Genomic DNA, 23,854 nt, shown 5'->3' with positions numbered 1-23,854 from the left:
ATAATTAGCAGATTTCAAAGCAGTCAAGGACTCTTCTATCCTAGGCAAGGGGTAGGCGTCTTTATGGGTGATGCTATTAATCCGCCGGTAGTCTACGCACATTCTCATGGTTCCGTCCTTTTTTTTGACAATCACTAGAGGGGCCGCCCAGGGGCTACAGCTGTCTCTTATTACCCCGGCCTGTTTCATCTCCCTCAGCATATCTTTTGCACATTGATAGTGAGCGGGCGGTATGGGTCTATATCTTTCTTTTATTGGGGGATGGTCACCGGTGGGGATTGTGTGTTCTACCCTTTCTATCCGTCCAAAGTCCAATGGGTGTTTACTGAAGACTTGTTCATATTCCGTCACTAGCCTATACACCCCTTGTTTTTGATGGGTAGGTGTTGAATTTATGCCCACGTGTAGCTGTTGGCACCAATCCTCCAATTCTCCATCTGAGCCATTGACTTCCACCTGACAGGTTGGTTCTAAGGGCTCAATGGTTGTGATGACATTGTTGTCAACAGTATACAGCTTTGCCACTGTAGCATACCTTGGCAAAGTGACCTCTTCCTCTCCACAGTTCAAAAGTCGTACCGGCACTCGTCCCCGGTGTACCTCGACTACCCCTCGTGCTGTGAGTATAGTGGGCCTGCTGTCGGTGTACACTGGTTCTATTAAGGCTTGATAATCTCGTCCCTTAGTACCAGTGGCTGCTCTACACCATACCAGCATTTCTGTTTTTGGTGGGATTACAATAGACGTTGGATCACTTACCCTCACACTGCCGATTTCTCCACCTGCAACTTCTACCTGTTGCCTTAACATCAATACTTTTATTTCCCTCCGGAGAACTCTCTGCTGGTAGGATTGGGCAGTTTCAGCAATTTGCTGTAAGACAGAAATAACTTCGGCAAAGCAGTTCTCTAACACATTCATTCCTATCAATACAGTTGGTTCACAGTTCCTCCGGTCAACATCAACAACAATTATACCCTGTTTCTTCAATTCTACTTTACCAATCTTTATGGTCGTCTCCCTGAATCCTAGTTTCGGTACCAACTTACCATTACTGGCCCATATATCTAGTTCAACATCAGAGGGCCCTTTATCAATATCTGCATCAGCCCAGTACCTCTTATAAAGGATATACGGTATAGATGAAATCTGGGAACCTGTGTCCAGCAAAGCGTTGAGGGGAATTCCGTCCAGCACGATGGGGATAATGGGTCGTCCTCCGATGTACCTGTCGTGCCAGGGTGTTGGGCCTTGAAAGTTCATGCCTGTGAAGCGGCCCGCATTCCCAGGGGATTCCCGTTTAAATCACAATCTCGTGCAAAGTGGCCTGGCTGCTGGCAACGGCGGCAAATGGGCTGTCCATCCGGTTGGTAGCGGTCGCGGGTCGTCCTCTCCATGTCGGGTATCTCCGGGGTCTCATCCATGGAACATCTTCTCTACGGTTTGCCAACTCCATCTTGGGTCCTCTCATCTCCTGCATGGTTTTAGCCATTGAAGCAACAACATCAGTTAAAGAGTCAAGCTTTTGTTGAAGAGCCTCATTAGTACTGGGCCCCAGGGGCTTAGCAATGGCCCCGGACATAGCTGATGTCACTTGCACTCCCTGTTGTTGAGGTGCCTCTGCCATGGGTTGCGCAGGATCCTGATCCCGAGGTGCCTCTGCCAGCTGGAGACGTATAGCGCTCTCCTTTAATTGGGCAAATGTCAATTCAGGGTTCTTAAAAACAAGCATACTCACATGCCCCCGGTGAGAAGGGGTGTAGAGTCCCTCAATAAATTGATCTCTTAGCAGTTTATCCGCTCCGGTGTTAAAAATGGGTTCAGCCAGTGTAAGTGATTTAAGGGCTTCCTGCAGGTTTAAGGCAAAGTCTCTCACACCCTCATTAGCTTTTTGTTTGCAATTAAAGAATCGTACTTTAGCTTTGCTGCCGGCAGTGGTTTCAAATGTAGCTTTTAATCCAGCAAATATGCGTTCAACAGTGCCTTTTAGATCAGCTGCCCATGCTGTGACTTCTCGCTTAGCATGGCCACTTAACTGCATCATCAGGAGACTAACACGCTGAACTTCACCCACGGGGAACATGTCAAAATGGGCCAGCATCTTTTCTCTGAAATAGTCAAGGGTATTAGGCTCACCTTCATACATTGGAAGCCATGGGCCACCCGGGGTATATGGCATCAGCACCGGCATGATGGGCGCCACTCCTTGCACCGCTGCGCTACCGGACTCTCTATCGACACTCTTTCAGCTGCATTAGCGTCGCCGGGTGCTGCGGCGTCTCCGTGCTGCGACATACTGTGCCCCCTTAGTTAATCCGGACCCTTCCGGTCCTCCGCTTCCGTCGGGATAGTGTAGATTCGTTCCGCTGTGCAGCAGGATTGGTTTTCCCCTTGCTCTGACGTCAGAGCGCTCAGCTTGGTGCCGCCCACAATGACACGCCCCCTGCTGCTCCCGCCCGCCACGCGCTCTGTAATGGCGGATTCTGAAGTTTTTTCAGTCAGACTGGGGCTCAGGTAATGGCGTAGCTCAATTAACAGTCTCGTGCCTAATGGTTATGAGGTGATGGCGGCCATCTTTACTCAATTATAACCAATGGGGAAAAGTCACTTTCAATAGTTTTTAATGGGAAATGGAATTTTCTTTAATAAAGTCAATTTTCAAGATTTTTCATCCAAGTTTTGGCCTACAATCACGGCACACAATACCCGGTATACGGGCTGGCTGAATCCTGTTCGTGACGCCAATTGTGACGCCCAGGAGACCGGGGTACCCAGCACCGGACCAATGGGGTCTGTCTCTTGAGGGAGATGTCACGGGTGGCTTGACCCGGTGCTGTGGCCTCAGGCAATGCACAGTGTAAGGGGGGGTATCATGAGGGAACAGGCACTTACTTGATCAGCAGCAGGTTCTCTCAGTGGTGATGATCCTGATCCTGGATAGATACATAGTAACATAGTAACATAGTTAGTAAGGCTGAAAAAAGACATTTGTCCATCCAGTTCAGCCTATATTCCATCATAATAAATCCCCAGATCTACGTCCTTCTACAGAACCTAATTGTATGATACAATATTGTTCTGCTCCAGGAAGACATCCAGGCCTCTCTTGAACCCCTCGACTGAGTTCGCCATCACCACCTCCTCAGGCAAGCAATTCCAGATTCTCACTGCCCTAACAGTAAAGAATCCTCTTCTATGTTGGTGGAAAAACCTTCTCTCCTCCAGACGCAAAGAATGCCCCCTTGTGCCCGTCACCTTCCTTGGTATAAACAGATCCTCAGCGAGATATTTGTATTGTCCCCTTATATACTTATACATGGTTATTAGATCGCCCCTCAGTCGTCTTTTTTCTAGACTAAATAATCCTAATTTCACTAATCTATCTGGGTATTGTAGTTCTCCCATCCCCTTTATTAATTTTGTTGCCCTCCTTTGTACTCTCTCTAGTTCCATTATATCCTTCCTGAGCACCGGTGCCCAAAACTGGACACAGTACTCCATGTGCGGTCTAACTAGGGATTTGTACAGAGGCAGTATAATGCTCTCATCATGTGTATCCAGACCTCTTTTAATGCACCCCATGATCCTGTTTGCCTTGGCAGCTGCTGCCTGGCACTGGCTGCTCCAGGTAAGTTTATTATTAACTAGGATCCCCAAGTCCTTCTCCCTGTCAGATTTACCCAGTGGTTTCCCGTTCAGTGTGTAATGGTGATATTGATTCCTTCTTCCCATGTGTATAACCTTACATTTATCATTGTTAAACCTCATCTGCCACCTTTCAGCCCAAGTTTCCAACTTATCCAGATCCATCTGTAGCAGAATACTATCTTCTCTTGTATTAACTGCTTTACATAGTTTTGTATCATCTGCAAATATCGATATTTTACTGTGTAAACCTTCTACCAGATCATTAATGAATATGTTGAAGAGAACAGGTCCCAATACTGACCCCTGCGGTACCCCACTGGTCACAGCGACCCAGTTAGAGACTATACCATTTATAACCACCCTCTGCTTTCTATCACTAAGCCAGTTACTAACCCATTTACACACATTTTCCCCCAGACCAAGCATTCTCATTTTGTGTACCAACCTCTTGTGCGGCACGGTATCAAACGCTTTGGAAAAATCTAGATATACCACGTCCAATGACTCACCGTGGTCCAGCCTATAGCTTACCTCTTCATAAAAACTGATTAGATTGGTTTGACAAGAGCGATTTCTCATAAACCCATGCTGATATGGAGTTAAACAGTTATTCTCATTGAGATAATCCAGAATAACATCCCTCAGAAACCCTTCAAATATTTTACCAACAATAGAGGTTAGACTTACTGGCCTATAATTTCCAGGTTCACTTTTAGAGCCCTTTTTGAATATTGGCACCACATTTGCTATGCGCCAGTCCTGCGGAACAGACCCTGTCGCTATAGAGTCCCTAAAAATAAGAAATAATGGTTTATCTATTACATTACTTAGTTCTCTTAGTACTCGTGGGTGTATGCCATCCGGACCCGGAGATTTATCTATTTTAATCTTATTTAGCCGGTTTCGCACCTCTTCTTGGGTTAGATTTGTGACCCTTAATATAGGGTTTTCATTGTTTCTTGGGATTTCACCTAGCATTTCATTTTCCACCGTGAATACCGTGGAGAAGAAGGTGTTTAATATGTTAGCTTTTTCCTCGTCATCTACAACCATTCTTTCCTCACTATTTTTTAAGGGGCCTACATTTTCAGTTTTTATTCTTTTACTATTGATATAGTTGAAGAACAGTTTGGGATTAGTTTTACTCTCCTTAGCAATGTGCTTCTGTTTCCTTTTTGGCATCTTTAATTAGTTTTTTAGATAAAGTATTTTTCTCCCTATAGTTTTTTAGAGCTTCAATGGTGCCATCCTGCTTTAGTAGTGCAAATGCTTTCTTTTTACTGTTAATTGCCTGTCTTACTTCTTTGTTTAGCCACATTGGGTTTTTCCTATTTCTAGTCCTTTTATTCCCACAAGGTATAAACCGCTTACACTGCCTATTTAGGATGTTCTTAAACATTTCCCAATTATTATCTGTATTCTTATTTCTGAGGATATTGTCCCAGTCTACTGGTCTACAGATAGCTATTGTCCAAATGAAAGTCTGAGGCACTGAAACGTTTAAACAGTTTACTTCAACATAAAGGGATTTACAACCAGTCCTGTCACCGGAGTCTGTATAGGAACTCTGAGTTACTTTGACCCTGCCGGGGTCTTCGCCTCTTATTGTACGCAGTTTCTGTGTGGCCCTGCTGCTGTATGTGAACTGGCTGCCGGCCCAATCTGTCCCCTCCGGGTCCTGGTTCGACGGGCAACCCGAGTCCTTTTATCGGCTTACCCCCTTCAGGAGTACCGCTGAACTCTGTGTCTGTTGCTGCGTCCGGCCCTAGTGAAGCTGATATCACCTCACGTTTTTCCAGTTGCTGTATTATATATAATGAATACAGCCACGGATCCGGTATCCGTCTTTGCGCCTGTTCTGGGTAGTGATTAATGCTACCCGGTTCTCACAATGTCCTTTTTCTCCGTCCCTTTTCTCCTCAGGCCGGTGATTTGGGCCTGGAAACCGTCATAGGGCTGTTAGAAATTCAGCTGTATGACCTCTCACTTTCAGCTCCTTAGCCCAACTGCCAGTTCTTCTCTCAGACCAGAATGGATCAAGGGGAGTCTCTGGAGCTCCCCCTTCTGGCCGGAGGTGGTAGTGCAGTCTTGCTATTATAGTATTTGTATTTAGTGTCAGTAACTGTTTTTGTGGCAAATACCCCTAGGGGTGCCACATTAACTACTACTAATAAGCTGTATAATTTGTGCCCACTAAAATAGTGTTGCCATCAAAAATATCCCTATCAAAACTATACCACAGGGAATACGATCCAGCACTAAAAACACAATTATCTGCTGCTTGTTTCACCTGCGGTAATAAGAGCGACTGAAGGAACCCTGATATATTGAATAACCAGCTAATAGTATCGCATCCATACTACTTTGGTGCTAATATAGCACATTTGATATAATAACAAAATGCCTTTTATATCCCCATCATACATGTATACAAGCATAGTGAACAATTAGATTTTTTTAGTCACTTTCATGATCTTCTACTAGAACTTATTATTAACAGTTTCGGTATATTTTGTTTTTTCACGTCAATCGGAATGGTGAATATAGTATGGTCACCATAATCCCTTATTTTACGATGTCTCCCGCAAACCCTGTTTAGTGGTAAAGTAACACTGGTATACAGTGATTTTGGTGCCAATGGTGTAAGAGCGGTTTCATATTAAGTTTATGGTGCTGATTAAGACTAGGACTTCGGTTTTGCCGGCTTGGTCAGTTTACTGATATAATAGTTAATTACAGTAGAATTCTGGCTTCAAAATGTTACTTTTATAGCCTTGTAAGCCTGAAATACAAAATAGTTACGGTATATGGGATATTTCATTACCTAAGACACTGTTAGTCAAAAGGCCAAAAGCTATTGCATTAGGGGAATGTATTTTCATGCATGAATTATGTAAGAAAGCTGGAATCCATTCCGCAAATGTAATGGGATTTTGAATTCAGTACACTCAAAGTACCCGAAATCCATTCAGAAAACCTTGGCACCTCAAAATGATGGTGTATGGAGGGAGCGACAGCCGGGGCGCAGGCAGAGAGGGGTAAGTGCAGTCAGTGACTAACATTGTGTCTATATCTCAGCCAGGGTGGATTTGATTTAAATCTAGCTGATTTAAATCACGATTTAAATCACGATTTAAATCACTAGTCAGTAAGGCTTGATTTAAATCAGTGATTTAAATCAAAGTTTCTACCGAACTGAATTTGACTCCGCAGAGGTCCCAGCCTCTTCTTCACGGCAAAAATGTTACAACATGAACAGAGTTGAGAAAAAGACCTTAATCCTATTGTTCTACAAACCTATGAATACAGAATCAACCCCTTCAGTGCCAAGTCCAAGAAGTTAGACAATATGTTTCTGATTGTCTGGAGTGGAATAGATCTGCACAACACAAGAAGAATGTGAATCTAAGTGTGAGGAGGAGGAAGGGCAAGCAGACAAGAAAATGAAAGTGAAACTTTGAGCATAATACTGCAGCATAGCCACAGACAGACAAGTCTGGATCTGTTTGTGTGTGTACGATCTGAGGTTTATTACATTCTTTCCTTATAATGGCAGCAGGCCGTAAAAGAGACCCAGTTTGGGAATATTTTAATGAAGCTCCTTTGCCTATGCAAGATGACTCATCTTCATCACCGCACTTCTCATGATGTTGCCTCATTCGCACCACCAGGCCTTGCATCTCTTTGTTGCATCGTTTGCATTTTGCACGCATGCCTGCCTTACCGATAGGCGAAGGAGCTTCATTAAAATATTCCCAAACTGGGTCTCTTTTACGGCCTGCTGCCATTATAAGGAAAGAATGTAATAAACCTCAGATCGTACACACAAACAGATCCAGACTTGTCTGTCTGTGGCTATGCTGCAGTATTATGCTCAAAGTTTCACTTTCATTTTCTTGTCTGCTTGCCCTTTCTCCTCCTCACACTTAGATTCACATTCTTCTTGTGTTGTGCAGATCTATTCCGCTCCAAACAATCAGAAACGTATTGTCTAACTTCTTGGACTTGGCACTGAAGGGGTTGATTCTGTATTCATAGGTTTGTAGAACAATAGGATTAAGGTCTTTTTCTCAACTCTGTTCATGTTGTAACATTTTTGCCGTGAAGAAGAGGCTGGGACCTCTGCGGAATCAAATTCAGTTTTGAGAACTGCGTAAGTAAAGCGAGCGTCTGTGATAATATAGGAGAGAAACTGCCCACTAATCCTACAGAAACCTCTGGAAGAGCATGGCATTGTGAATGTTACACATATACAGCCGTTATTCTACTGCGTTAAACAACTCGGCTTTATCTCATGATGGAAGAACCTTTGGATGGTAAAATATTTTCCTCAAAAAGCAGTTTATTGAAAAAAATCCGATTTAAATCAAAAAAATCCAATTTAAATCAAAAAAATCCAATTTAAATTAAAAAAAAAAAACATTGATTTTTATCCACCCTGATCTCAGCAGTCATTTTTCTAAATGCCTACGGCTGGAGGAAGATGCCAGGTTGCCACCGGCATTCATCCGTGTCAGTTGTGGTGTGTTCTTGTTTGTTTTTTTTTTCTCTTTTCAAAGGGTGCTCTCCTCCGGGAGACTGGAGGTAGTACCCTAAGCGGGTGCCAACCCCTTGTCCCAGCCCTGCCCCAGGGAGAACTTAAATGGAACCTGTTACCAGGTTTCCCCATATACAGTACAACCATTAACTCCTCTTTTACAGCATTCTAGAATGCTATAAAGAGAAGGTCCCTCACCCACTCTGCACATCCCAAGAGACCTTTCACAGTATCCAGACACTGCTGTCCAGTTCGATGGTAATCTTTGGTCTTGATCCGGCACCACCTCAATGGTTGTCCACCAGCTTCATGTGGATAACGCATACTATGACAGCCAAACAGCGTACCCCAATCACACTCCTGCGCCGAGGGCAGAGCACAGTACTGTAATGTACATGCGCCAGGAAAGACCAAAGAGCCCTGATGACCTGGATAGTAAAGCTGGCGCATGTGCACTACAGTACTTTGCCCAGACAGAGAGAAGTGCACTTGCGCAAGAGTGCAATTAGAGGATGCTGTGTGGGTGATGGATGCTTCATCCACGTGGAGCACCTAAAGCAAGCTAGAGGACTGCCATTATAGGAAGAGAGGAGGCGTCGCACCTCCGCACTTTCCTCCATACATTAGGGGAGTCTCCCAAATTAATTTTGGCAAAAGCAAAATGAGCCTGTCACGGATCCCTTCTCCGTGGTGTAACTAATTCTTCACGTGCCCGCTCTCAGCACGTGACTTGGGGTTGTGCCTGCAAGGGTTGATCAACCCTCTCTCTGTCCAGCATCCAACCTCTGTCCTGTGCTGTAATGGGAGCATAAATCACCCACCGACCCAAGCCACACACCCGCTCATACACGCTGCCACCACTCACCGAATACACGGGCGATGAGTCCTGGAAATATTAATAATAATATTGTCTACCACTCATAAGGCTCATAAGAATCATAAGATTCTTTTAGAACATTCAAGGTTCAACTTGTTAAAGTTTTATACTTTAATACAAAAAGGGTCAGTGCTTACAATAAGAAAACTTAAAAATATGATAATAAAAAGATATACAACTTATGCAAAATAGTATAAAAATAACTGTAGAAAACTTACAGAAATCATCTAACTTGGTAGTCTGCTTTCTGCTCTCTGAGGGTATGATGAATGTAGATTGGATCACATCAGCTTGGCTGCGTCCATTATGTAAACATGTTTTTTAGGTATCAGAAAATGTAGGGACAATCAAAATCCTCCAGATTGGAGGATTTTTGTTTGGCCCTACATTTTTTTTTGGTTACCTTTATGGTCCTCCTATTTTGGTATTTTTTGAGCAGGTCATTTTGTATCTTTTTAGGTATCAGGTCTACTTTATAGCTTTGGTCTGGAGGTCAGGTTTCTAGACCAGCCCCTCAGGTTAATATCATAATTTCTTGTTTTTTGATTGGACCACGGCCGTGCCCTCCCAATGAATATATTCTTTTCTCCTGAGATCCTTTGTGTAAACGTTCTTACAGAGATCCTATCAGGCCGTGATTAACATCTCTCTTCCAAGAGCTAGGAGGCGTCAAATGTTACCTTTCTTCTTTGTTTCCCGCAGGACCCCCTAGTGAGATTGGAGACAGAATTCTACTTGTCCCAGGAAAATACATATTAACACCTGGGTGCGAACCTGCAGCCTTCAGGACAGATGTAACATTATTGCCAGTGACACAATAAATCTAAATAAATAAATATATATATATATATATATATATATATATATATATATATATATATATATATATATATATATATATATATATATATATATATATATATATATATACATATATATATATTATATATATACAGTGGGGCAAAAAAGTATTTAGTCAGTCAGCAATAGTGCAAGTTCCACCACTTAAAAAGATGAGAGGCGTCTGTAATTTACATCATAGGTAGACCTCAACTATAGGAGACAAACTGAGAAAAAAAAATCCAGAAAATTACATTGTCTGTTTTTTTAACATTTTATTTGCATATTATGGTGGAAAATAAGTATTTGGTCAGAAACAAACAATCAAGATTTCTGGCTCTCACAGACCTGTAACTTCTTGTTTAAGAGTCTCCTCTTTCCTCCACTCATTACCTGTAGTAATGGCACCTGTTTAAACTTGTTATCAGTATAAAAAGACACCTGTGCACACCCTCAAACAGTCTGACTCCAAACTCCACTATGGTGAAGACCAAAGAGCTGTCAAAGGACACCAGAAACAAAATTGTAGCCCTGCACCAGGCTGGGAAGACTGAATCTGCAATAGCCAACCAGCTTGGAGTGAAGAAATCAACAGTGGGAGCAATAATTAGAAAATGGAAGACATACAAGACCACTGATCATCTCCCTCGATCTGGGGCTCCATGCAAAATCCCACCCCGTGGGGTCAGAATGATCACAAGAACGGTGAGCAAAAATCCCAGAACCACGCGGGGGGACCTAGTGAATGAACTGCAGAGAGCTGGGACCAATGTAACAAGGCCTACCATAAGTAACACACTACGCCACCATGGACTCAGATCCTGCAGTGCCAGACGTGTCCCACTGCTTAAGCCAGTACATGTCCGGGCCCGTCTGAAGTTTGCTAGAGAGCATTTGGATGATCCAGAGGAGTTTTGGGAGAATGTCCTATGGTCTGATGAAACCAAACTGGAACTGTTTGGTAGAAACACAACTTGTCATGTTTGGAGGAAAAAGAATACTGAGTTGCATCCATCAAACACCATACCTACTGTAAAGCATGGTGGTGGAAACATCATGCTTTGGGGCTGTTTCTCTGCAAAGGGGCCAGGACGACTGATCCGGGTACATGAAAGAATGAATGGGGCCATGTATTGTGAGATTTTGAGTGCAAACCTCCTTCCATCAGCAAGGGCATTGAAGATGAAACGAGGCTGGGTCTTTCAACATGACAATGATCCAAAGCACACCGCCAGGGCAACGAAGGAGTGGCTTCGTAAGAAGCATTTCAAGGTCCTGGAGTGGCCTAGCCAGTCTCCAGATCTCAACCCTATAGAAAACCTTTGGAGGGAGTTGAAAGTCCGTGTTGCCAATCGAAAAGCCAAAAACATCACTGCTCTAGAGGAGATCTGCATGGAGGAATGGGCCAACATACCAACAACAGTGTGTGGCAACCTTGTGAAGACTTACAGAAAACGTTTGACCTCTGTAATATATCCATTGTTGGCAATGACAAAGTATTGAGATGAAATTTTGTTTCTGACCAAATACTTATTTTCCACCATAATATGCAAATAAAATGTTAAAAAAAAACAGACAATGTGATTTTCAGGATTTTTTTTTCTGTTTGTCTCCCATAGTTGAGGTCTACCTATGATGTAAATTACAGACGCCTCCCATCTTTTTAAGTGGTGGAACTTGCACTATTGCTGACTGACTAAATACTTTTTTGCCCCACTGTATAACCACGGAGCCTTACAATTTCTTTTTGTGTAAGGAAAGGCTTTCTCTGACCGCTCTTCCATAAAGGCTGCCTCCTGTGGAGTGTACGGCTTATTGTGGTCATATGGTCAGATACTCCAGTCTCTGCTTGGGAACGCTGCAGCTCCTTCAGTGTTACCTTTGGTCTCTGTGCTGCCTCTCTGATTAATGCCCGGGTTGGGTGTTTTGGTGGGCAGCCGTACCTTGGCAGGTTTGTTGTGGTATCATGTTATTTCCTTTTGATGGCGCTTAGGGGATTATCAGAGATTGGGATATTTTTTTTATAACGCAGCCCTGACTTGTACTTCTGAATACCTTTGCCCCTAACTTGTGTGGAGATCTCCTTGGTCTTCATGGTGTTTGGTTAGTGGTGCCTCTTGCTTAATGGTGGTGCTGCCTCTTTGGCTTTCAGAAAAGGTGTGTATATACTGACAGACCATGTGACACTTAAGGTGCCGTCACACTCAGCGACGCTGCAGCGATATAGACAACGAGCCGACCTAAACTAGATCGCTGCAGCGTCGCTGTTTAGGTCGCTGTAGAGATGTCAAAAACAAAGCAACTCCAGAACGATGCAGGAGCGATCCAGTGACGTAACGGTGACTCACTTCTCGTTCTCGCTGGTTGTTAGCTCCATGTCAAACAGCCGGAGTGTACCGTTCCGACACACATCTAGGCAGGGCCGCCATCAGGGCATTACAGCCGTGACTGGCGTAAGGGGCCCGGTGAGCAGAGGGGGCCCGCATCGGGCCCCCTCTTACCTGCTCACCGGGCCCCTACCGGCAGCCGCAGGCTGAACCGGGCCCTTAGCGGCGGCCGGCGCTGCAGCTGTACGCTATTGACATGCGGGCCCGCGCCCGCACGTCAATAGTTAACAGCCGCAGCGTGCATGTCGCCGGCGTCTGACGTCATTGTCAGTCGCCGGCGAGTGCACAGTGCAGCTGCGTGGAGAGAGGAGCGCGGCAGGTAAGTAGAACTTTTTTTTTTTTTCTATGGAGAGCGGCGATCGGGGGGGGGGGGTTTGGGCAGAAGGCAGCTGGACACAGAGGGGGCAGAAGGCAGCTGGACACAGAGGGGGCAGAAGGCAGCTGGACACAGGGGGGCAGAAGGCAGCTGGACACAGAGGGGGCAGAAGGCAGCTGGACACGGGGGCAGAAGGCCGCTGGACACGGGGGGGGGGGGGCAGAAGGCAGCTGGACACGGGGGGGGGGGGGGGGGGGCAGAAGGCAGCTGGACACGGGGGCAGAAGGCCGCTGGACACAGAGGGGGCAGAAGGCAGCTGGACACAGGGGGGCAGAAGGCAGCTGGACACAGAGGGGGCAGAAGGCAGCTGGACACAGGGGGGCAGAAGGCAGCTGGACACAGGGGGGCAGAAGGCAGCTGGACACAGGGGGGCAGAAGGCAGCTGGACACAGGGGGGCAGAAGGCAGCTGGACACGGGGGCAGTAAAGCTGGACACGGGGGCAGAAGGCAGCTGAACACGGGGGCAGAAGGCAGCTGGACACAGAGGGGGCAGAAGGCAGCTGGACACAGGGGGGCAGTAAAGCTGGACACAGAGGGGGCAGAAGGCAGCTGGACACAGAGGGGGCAGAAGGCAGCTGGACACAGAGGGGGCAGAAGGCAGCTGGACACAGAGGGGGCAGAAGGCAGCTGGACACAGAGGGGGCAGAAGGCAGCTGGACACAGAGGGGGCAGAAGGCCTCTGGACACAGGGGGCAGAAGGCCGCTGGACACAGGGGGCAGAAGGCCGCTGGACACAGGGGGGCAGTAGAGCTGGACTCGGAGGGGGCAGAAGGCAGCTGGACACATGGGGGGCAGAAAGCTGGACACGGGGCAGAGTGCTGGACAGAGATGGGGCAGAGTGCTGGGCAGAGTGCTGGACAGAGATGGGGCAGAGTGCTGGACAGAGATGGTGCAGGATTGGAAACAGATGGGGCAGGATGGATACGATGGAGACAGATGGGGCAGGATGGGGAGATCATATGGGGTAGAATGGATACTCATGAGGGCAGGATGGGAGAACATATGGCTGGAGCCTGGAATGAGACACACGGTGGCCAGGATGGCGAATATTACCATAGGGGCTAATTAAGGGATATTATTATTGCAGTGATGTATTTATTTTATTTTTTGAGTATACTGTTTTAAATGGGGGGGCGGTCCTGTTACTGTGTAGTGTGATACTATGTTGCCTTCTTCATGTGGTGTAATGTAGAAGTTGGGAAAATTAAGTAATGTGTTCTACAAGCGGAACTCGAGATAACTGTTTTATTTCCTGCAGAGACGAGTCCTGGCTGGATAAAGTGATGGCGGTCTGTGCTGGATGAAAGATGAAGGACTTCACCTAGAGACGTCACTGGTGAGTCAGTGTTACCTATACACTTACACTATACACTGTATACTATATACAGAGCTCCTGTGTGTAATGTCACCAGTGATCACTGTATTACCTGTACACAGACACTGCTTACTAATTACAGATCTCCTGTGCATAATGGCACTGATGGTGATAGTATTGTGGGTTTTTTTTTGTATTACTGATCAGTATTGTAGTATTCAGTCATTGTTGGTAATATGTGGTCTGGTCATGATGTGGAGGTAATATGTGGTCTGGTCATGGTGTAGCGGTATTTGTTCCTTCTATTTTATATTATTCGATCACTGTGGTGGTAATATGTCATCTGGTCATAGTGTTGTGGTATTTGTTCCTTGTATGTAGTATTATAGGTCATTTTAAAAATTGAAAAATAAATAAAAATATACCTAAATTGTATTGCATATTTTAACAAATATTTAGTAGGTTACAGTAGAGTAGGACCCGGCCAAAAGTGTCTACCTTGTTGTGGTGGCGGCTTAAAAAAATCTTTTGGCCAAAACAAAAGCTGTCGGCTATATGTGTGATCTGGTGATGGGAACTGTTAATGTGTGATAGGTGAGAAGTGGAGATTTTCCAAGAGAGAGTGGTGGGACTGTGGACAGTTCGTGGGGTGGAGCCTGGAGGCGGGGCTGGGGTGGAGCCTGGGCGGAGTTTCAAGGGGGCCCCGAAAATTTTGCCAGTATGGGGCCCCGAAATTTCTAGTGGCAGCCCTGCATCTAGGGGCCCTATGCTCGTTGCTGGCGTCGTTGCTTTTGATGTCAAACATGACGATACACGCCGACCTGGCGACGAAATAAAGTTCTGGACTTCTAGCTCCGACCAGCGATGGCACAGCGGGATCCAGATCGCTGCTGCGTGTCAAACACAACGAGATCGCTATCCAGGACGCTGCAACGTCATGGATTGTTGTCCTCTTTGCAAAGTTGCTGAGTGTGACGGTACCTTTAGACTGCACACAGATGGACTTCTCTTTACTTAGCATGTGACTTTTATGAAGGAAATTGCTTGTACCAGAAATGTTTAGTGGCTTCATGGCAAAAGGGGTGAATACATATGCACATGACAGGTTTTAGTTATTTCATCCCATAAATTTAATTTGCTTATATTTTTCTCACTTCACAACCTAAACTATTCATTTAGTGCTGATACATCACCCACAAATCTGATTACAAAAATATTTAAACAGAGGTTGTATTGTAACAAAATAGTTAAAAAGCCAGGAGGCAAAAACTTTCACAACCCCACTGTATATTACCTTTTAGCGCCTTCAAAGATGAGCTGTTTAAAGTCACATGCAAATGAGGATGACGTTCTCTGGGCATGAACCAAGTACTTCCCAATTTGTTTGCCTCCCTGGTTCTGTTCTTTGCCAAGCGCCACCTTCTTTTGCTTGACTGTCGAGTCACTGGCTTGACAGTAGTATGCATACCAGTTATACATGTTAACTAAATCATAAAACACCATGCCGCCTGTTCCTTCTAGAACTAAATGCTGGCAGACAGAATTTTATTTGATAGCTATGCAAGAGATTTGGAGCTGCAAATTAGGATAAACTTCTCTAGCCACATACAAATGTTTTTAAAGAGTTATTCTCAAATCCTCACGTGGTCTGTTTTCTGTACATAGAGAATTGTGCATGTTTGGCAATATAACAACTGTAAATCAATGCAAACTTACAAATACCACCTCCCTCCACGTAATGATGATTCCTCCTATGATCAGGGCTCACTTTACTCTCCGTTGCACTGGATCCATCCTCCATCATTTGTAAAATTCATTGCTCGTGCTTGGAGGCACACAATGACCCTGTCTAATAAATCTGACATCTGGGTTTTAGCACAGCTCAATTATGCTATGCTGAAGATCCCACTGATACTAGATGCACCTAATGATCTTGTGTAATTCACGGAAAACTTAGAGATGCACTGTCTATGTCTAGTACAACATCCCCCAGACTCTGATTGCGTTCTCCTTGCCTTGACACATAGCTGTGCTCTCCAAGCAGTAGCAGGGGACAACATAGCCATGTTCTGAAGGTCCCATGAACCACAAGTGAAATGTGGAGTTAATACATAGTTTGGAATGTAGTGAGTATTGGAATGTAGTGAGTATAACTCACTATTTGACCAATATTAATTACGGTACTATCAATGGTCACCACAAAAATTGCCCATGTTGAAATCTACCCATCTACAGTATGTGGTATTTCAGTTTCCTATTTTAATAAATTTGCAAAAATTTCTACATTGTTTTTTTTTTTAGTCAAGATGGGGTGCAGAGTGTACATTAATGAGAAAAAAATGAACTTTTTGAATTTACCAAATGGCTGCAATGAAACGAGTGAAAAATTTAAAGGGGTCTGAATAATTTCCGTATCCACTGTATATCTTTATTAGGAAGCGTGGAGCAGAAAACGGGGTCTACAGCATTGAGGAGAAGTAGTGTGCTGCTAGTTTTTGCACATAATGGGACTGCCCATTCAGATCTGGAAAACTGGATGCCCAAAGGGCCAGAAGGAGACGGGGGGGCAGGGTGGAAAGAAATTGAAACTGTTGGGCTTGCACTGTCTATTAACATTAGTTATGCAGGTACACTGCTTTGTAGAAAAAAAAATTGTCATTGTGAGAATAACCCTTAAAGAAAGTAATCCAGACTATTGCACCATTTAAAGAGTTATTAAAACGTGGAGCTCTTGATTACCATAGAGTTTTTTGGCTTTTTTTTAGGGTCAGCTTTAGGAATTGTATGGTTTCCTCGCCAAATCCTATTTTATCTCATTCTGGGTCTGCTGGTGCACAATGGAGATGCCCTGACTAGTCTTATTTCTAGTCCTTGTTATTATGGGTTGGGGATGGTGAAGAAATGGTAACAGCACAGATTAACACTTCATGATTGATCTAGAGTAATTTGATATTTAATGCAGAAGGTTGTATTCTGTTGCCTAGTAGATAAGCTTTAAATATCCTACATGCAAACAAGACTATTAGTCCGTGACTGACTGTCATACTCAAGAATATCATACAAAATTTGTTTACTTTTCCCATCCTGCAGATCTGGGACACAGCCGGTCAGGAACGCTTTCGAAGTGTCACCCATGCGTATTACAGGGACGCTCAGGGTATGTGAATTGACCGATGTTATGAGATGGCAGACACATTGACAGGTGCTGGTAACTTTTCTCTCCTACCCTCCAGCTCTGCTCCTGTTGTATGATATCACAAGCAAGACGTCATTTGACAACATCCGTGTATGTAACAAAATTCTTCTAAAACTGAACCTGTCTCTCTTGTCCCTGTCCTACCTTCCAGTAACGTTTTATGTTGAATCAGCACTTGCCATGTTTGGAAGTATGTGAACACAAGTAGAGAATACTATCAAGCTTACAAACTTTTTTTCCTTACAAGTTTCATATAACTATTTAATAATGTCATAAACTCCTCCTAGGTTAATTATCGATAAAGTAATGCATTGTGATACCACTGAGGGAGTGATGCTCAATTCAGGCAGTCAAAGATTTACAGTAGGAGTTATTCACTCCCTATTCAGGGTTTGCAGAGGCAGCTTTACCTCTGCAGTATCAGAGGAGCGCAAGGGGCACTGAAGCTGACTGGATCAAGTGATCTTGCTACAGATCAGCACTTACAAGCTTTATAGTAAAGAGGTTGCAAATGCTGCACCACCTCTGATGGACTACACGTAACCTAGGCAGTAAACAAAATTTAAAAATGCTTCTGCTCCCAAGAAGTGTCCTCCAAAACTAGACCTTGTAGGCACTGTCCTCTCTGCTCAATTGAAGAGTGCCTTGAGCGGGCAAACATTACTCCCAATGGCATATTCTGAGCCTGGCATCCCGGAAAGTTTAAGGTGTGCCATGTTATATATGCTACAGCACTGTCCTGTTACATGCAAACAAATTACTGTATATACTCGAGTATAAGTTGAGATTTTCAGCCCATATTTTATTTTAGGCTGAAAGTGCCCCTCTCGGCTTATACTCGAGTCATTGTCCCAGGGGGGTCGGCGGTGGAGGGGGAGAGGCGGCTGTGACAAACACACCTGCTCCTGGCGAGGTCCCTGCACCTCCGATGGTCTCCGGGCGCTGACCGCTTCTTCCAGCGTTGAGCGGTCACATGGTACCGCTCATTACAGTAATGAATATGGATGCGACTCCAATCCCATAGGGGTGGAGCCGCATATTCATTACTGTAATGAGCGGTATCTGTGACCGCTCAACGCTGGAAGAAGCGGTTAGCGCCCGTTGAAGACAATCAGGGAAGCTGCCAGGGACCGTGCCGGGAGCAGGTGAGTATAATGGGGAGGGTGAGCAACATTGCACGATATTCACCTGTCCTCGTTCCACCGCCGGGCGCTGCTCCGTCTTCCGCGTCCTCTGCTGTGACGCTCAGGTCAGAGGGCGCGATGACGTGGTAGTGCGTGCCCTCTGCCTGAACGTCCATGCAGAGGATGCGGAAGACACAGCGGCGCGCGGCGGTGGAACGAGGACAGGTGAATATCGCAAGTGTCGGGGGCCTGAGCGACAAGAGGGGAGTATGTCATTTTTTTTATTTTTTTTTTTATCACACAACAGCATATGGGTCAAATATCTCTATGTAGCATCTTATGGGGCCATAATCAACATTTGCACAGCATTCTATGGGGCAAATATCTCTGGAGCATCTTATGGGGCCATAATCAACATTTGCACAGCATTATATGGGGCAAATATCTCTGGAGCATCTTATGGGGCCATAATCAACATTTGTGCAGTATTATATGGGGCAAATATCTCTGGAGCATCTTATGGGGCCCTTATTAATTTTTATGCAGCAATGTATGGGGCAAATGTCTCAATGGAGCATCTTATGGGGCCATTATTAACCTCTGTGCAGCATTATATGGGGCATATTTTAATATGGAGCATCTTATGGGGCCCATCATGAACTGTATGGAGCATTATATGGGGCTCCTGATTAAATATGGATATTCAAAAACACTTAACCTACTGATATCTCAGTTAATTTTACTTTTATTGGTATCTATTTTTATTATTGAAATTTACCGGTAGCTGCTGCATTTTCCACCCTAGGCTTATACTCGAGTCATTAAGTTTTCCCAGTTTTTTGTGGCAAAGTTAGGGGTCTCGGCTTATATTCTGGTCGGTTTATACTCGAGTATATACAGTACTTGATGATATTGCCTATGTGGGTTCTATAGCCATGATATAGCAGAAATCCATTATGGCTTTTATAAAGAAGTTGCTTTGCAGCTACACCATGGCTATGAACTAGCCATGGCAACTGTTTCATGGGCCCCAAGTACATGTCCTGTGCAGACTCGCCTCAGGTGCAGTGTTATGGATATGAGGATCCATTTTATCACTTTACATCTGAATAAACACACACCTGCCAGTCTTCATGTCACGTACCCCTGAAGAGATTAGGAGGCAGGTTGTCATCAGGGGTTCTTATCCAGGCAGCTTCAGTGTTGTGCTTGTAACTCTAAGCTATCATGTGCTAAGTATTCCCATCAGGAAAGCGGCTTTCAAATTGTCTGTACAAATCTTATTAGCCGCGTACAAATAACAAGCAAATAATTGTTACCCTTAGTTGTCCAACCTGGAAGAGTAAAATGGACTTCAAAGAAGGGGGAATTTCAATTACTTGAACCCTTTAATACAAATTGAAGTATCTGTACAATATTGCTGGGTGGCTGCTGGTAGATGCCAATTATATTCCATGGCCGGAATCTGTGTCTAACAGCACGATTGCTGCTGTTAATCACAGAAATGCCATGGTCAGTCTGTCACAGCAGCATTTAAATGAAGTGGTTTCTGATGCTCGCACGCACTGGCTCCTATTGGCTTTCTGTGAACACTGGATTACTGTGGCAGCCAAGGGCGTGCTAAAAGACCCATATTGCTGCCATCTCTGTACTCTTGTAAAGCTCAGCCACGGGTTGAGCTTCATAGACCATGATTTTCACTATATACTACAATGCCATATTTCAGTATATAGTGTGGGCAATTGGATGATCCAGGATTAATTTAAAAAAAAAAAAAAAAAAAAAAGGAAGGGATCAAAATGATTGGTATTAATAAAACCAAAAGGCAGCCAAAATTCAAGCTCTATCTAACACTGCTCAATCAACAGAAAAAAATGGTAGGAAAAACCTTTTAATAAAAAAATAATAATAAAATTGACACCGAACCAAATTTCTTTTTTTGATTGTACAAGTTAAACTTAAGCCCTGATTCAGCAAGACCAGGGTTTTTGTTTTTTTTACTCTGGCTTTGAGGAGGGGCTGTGTTTTAGTCAGATGTTCCTGATTCATGAAGAGGCGCACGGTTAATGAATCGGGAGTGTCAGATGAATGGCATGTGCTATGCCAGAAATTTTACTCCAGTCCATAACTGGAGTCAAATTTCTGGTGTAAGGCATGCACAGCTAGTGATGATGTAGAATAACTTTGGCGTTACGCCCTGTTCAGCACCAGCTCTGCCCATTTTATCCCAGCTGCGGGAAACTGATGTGAAAACAACAAAAGTCACAAAGCTATTCAAAGCAATTTATCCAAGAATTCTGGTGGACTTGCTCGATGAATCAGGGGTCTTGGTATGAAAATCTCCTGGGGGGGGGGGTCAGTCAATATTTTCACCTTCACATATTTTAAGTTACGTTTTAGACTTTGAAACCACTAGAAAATTGTGTTGTCTTAGTTACCAGTTCCCAAAATACTCTGTACTGCTATACGTGACATATTATTCACACAAGGCTTCTTTCACATTTCCGTCGGTAGGCGGCAGTCGCTAAGCGTCGTTGTTAAAATTTGGCAAAACGTGGGCAGCGGATGCAGTTTTTCAACGCATCCAATGCCCATTCTAAAGTCCTGGGGAGGAGCTAGAGATCTCCGCCCGGGCATGCGCACTCCAAAGTGCAGGATGCGACATTCAAAAAAAACGTTTCCTTGAACCTTTTTTTGTGCCGACGGTCCGCCAAAATACAACACATCCAGTGCACGACAGACGCGACGTGTGGCCATACGTCATGATCCGTTGGCAATACAAGTCTATGGGAAAAAAACGCATCCTGCGGGCACGTTTGCAGGATGCGTTTTTTCCAAAAACGACGCATTGCGACGTACACACAAAAACGGAAATGTGAAAGTAGCCTAAGGCATTGAGTTTACATATCTTATACATCAAGTGGCCATTCACCGTACATAGCTGTCAGCTTGACTGCTTCTCCAGCAAACAGCTTTTTTTTTTTTTTGCCCTGATCCCACCATTCATTAGGTCATGTGTGCTTGTATACTGTATTGGAGGGGAATAAAACATTTCCAGACAGCTTTTTGGAGGCTTCTCATGTGAGAACACAAGGTTTGGTCATGTTGAAATCCAACACGCCTGACCCGTCATTTCTCTTACATCTGCTGTTGGGAAAGTATTGGGATATTTCCGATTGGGTTAGATGGCCTGCCAATGAAGCTTAAATTGGCAAGCTCAAGACCACTATAACTCATTCTGCTACTTGGCATACAGTGCATTTACTCCATTGCATGATTGTATGGAGAAGACTCAAGTTGCTAGCTGTTTCCTAAAGCCAGCAACTAGAGCAAGCGCCTATAGCTGCTGTTTAACCCCTTGAATATTGCGCAGTCACTAACATCGGCATTTAAGCTGCGCAATTTTGCCTGGGTGCTCGTTGCATTCCCTTTGCGATTTGACCGCACAGTTCCTATGGGTTGCCATTTACACCTGTGTAGGCTGCATTTCATAGAAGACAAAGATAAAGACTACCATATTTTTTTTTTTTTTAATTTTTGGGAGGAAAATGGGGGTGCTTCTTATAGTCTGGATGTACTTACCAGGAGTCTCATACCAGGCTGATGTACGGCAATTTCGGCGATGCTCGGTGGTGCTGGGGCTCTGCCGGCATTTTGTTAAATCCCGGAGCCTTCGCACTTCCATTGCTGTACTGCGTTGGTCTCCAGGAAAATGGCCACCGGAGGCGGCGCATGTGTAGATTGAGATCTCGGGAGACAAGATCTTGTTGCCGAGTTCTCATTTTGTGCATGCGCTGCCTCTGGTGGCCATTTTCCTGGAGACCACAGCATTTCTGCAATAGAAGTGCAGTGGGTACCGGGCCTTCACGAAATGTCGGCGGAGACCCCGCACCACCGACCCTGCCGCACCAGGCTGGGATGAGTCAGATCATCACCTGACCACCGAACACCTCCTGTGACCCTGCTCCACCAGCTCTTTCGATCAACCCTCTCTCCCCCCCCCCCCCCCCCCCGGTAAGCTGAATTCAGACTGTAAGACAGACCCTTACTTGATGCATTAATTTTTCTTCCTATTTTGCCTCTGAAAATTTGGGGTGTCTTATGGTACGAAAAATTTGGTGTTTATACTACAATACTGTAAATTATCATACCATACTGTTTTTACATATATTAAAAATACATATTTTAATTATTGAAAAAATATTCACTGCGCAACCCAACAAAAAGGTTAAGTAAGCAAAAACTTAGGATTTCCTTCAAAATTATACCAATGAAGTCTAGAGGTGCTCAGTGCGCAAAAGACAATCAGCAAAAAGTTATGGCTCTTTTGAAGAATGAAATGAAAATCTTGAAATGAAAAATTAGCGGTGAAAGCTCAACATTCAAGTACGGTATATTTTCAGTTTTCTGGCTCATGAATACACTACTACCCTGTGCACAAAGCCTGTATGTGCCGCATCCGTGCACTGTCAGAGACTTTGCTACAAGGGCTATAATGGTGTTCGGTATGGATAAACCCAAATGCACGGCTGTTAATACTTTAGTCATGTATGTAATCTTCCAGATGTTTGTGTACTGTGTCTTATTGTCATGTCTTTTTCTTTTATGTTTTATGTCCTCTTTTTAGTGTCTTTTGACTTGTACATTTTTCAGGCTTGGCTTACAGAGGTTCACGAATTTGCCCACAAGGATGTGGTCATCATGCTGCTTGGCAACAAGGTATTGGTAACTTCCTGCTACTCCGCAGATCTCTGAATTGTGACACCCACTCGACTCACAAGCCTACTCTATGTATACGTGACATGTCTACCTCCCTCCACATGCACTTTATTAGACATACTTACATAGTGTAAGAGCTCTGTTCTACACTGAACCAAAAAGCTCACAAATTTCCAAGGGCAACTTTCTGATCACAGTATGTGCTGCTGGGTAAGGACCCAAAAACAAACACTCCACAGAAGAAATTACCTTAACCATGCTGATATTTAATTCATGGTGTAAAGGCTGTGCACACATATTTGCTAGTGTTGTGTTCCCTTGCCCAAAATATGAAGTATACAGCTCCTACCCAGACTTCGGTCAATGCAGTTCCATTTTTCTAACAAGTCTGATCTCGCAATCATACATGCTGCTTGATGACCTACTCATCAGCGGCGTAACAGTTTCTTTCAGTTTGCAAGTTGGGTCATGTCCATCAGACTAAGAATCCACCGGGTAAATCTACAAGACAAATATTATGAGATGAACCTTTGTTATTGATCAGCAGTGGTTTTCATCTTGGAACTCTGCCATGCAGGCCATTTTTGCCCAGTCTTTCTTAATGGTGGATTCATGAACACTAACCTTAACTGAGGCAAGTGAGGACTGCAGGTCTTTTGATGTTGTTGGGTCTTTTGTGACCTCTTAGATGAGTTGTCACTGATTATGGGGTAACTTAGGTCATCCGGCCACTCCTGGGAAGGTTCACCACTGTTCTATGTTTTTGCCATTTGTGGGTAATGGCTACATGTGGTTTGCTGGAGTCCCAAAGCTTTAGAAATGGCTTTATTACCTT

General features: G+C 44.4%; 1 protein-coding gene across 3 annotated transcripts in view; it reads left to right on the top strand.

Annotated features, from left to right (window-relative positions):
• Positions 1-23,854, top strand: part of RAB37 (RAB37, member RAS oncogene family) — a 194,613-nt gene that overhangs the window by 144,779 nt on the left and 25,980 nt on the right. For all 3 annotated transcript variants that reach the window (XM_069752386.1, XM_069752387.1, XM_069752388.1), the window contains 3 exons: positions 17,071-17,137; positions 17,214-17,266; positions 22,954-23,019. In XM_069752386.1, coding sequence (XP_069608487.1) covers positions 17,071-17,137; positions 17,214-17,266; positions 22,954-23,019 — 186 coding nt within the window. The remainder of the gene's footprint in view (positions 1-17,070; positions 17,138-17,213; positions 17,267-22,953; positions 23,020-23,854) is intronic.

The sequence above is a fragment of the Ranitomeya imitator genome, chromosome 2 (genome assembly GCF_032444005.1).
Source record: "Ranitomeya imitator isolate aRanImi1 chromosome 2, aRanImi1.pri, whole genome shotgun sequence".
NCBI classification, from domain to species: domain Eukaryota; kingdom Metazoa; phylum Chordata; class Amphibia; order Anura; family Dendrobatidae; genus Ranitomeya; species Ranitomeya imitator.
This window is presented reverse-complemented; position numbering and strand designations above follow the sequence as displayed.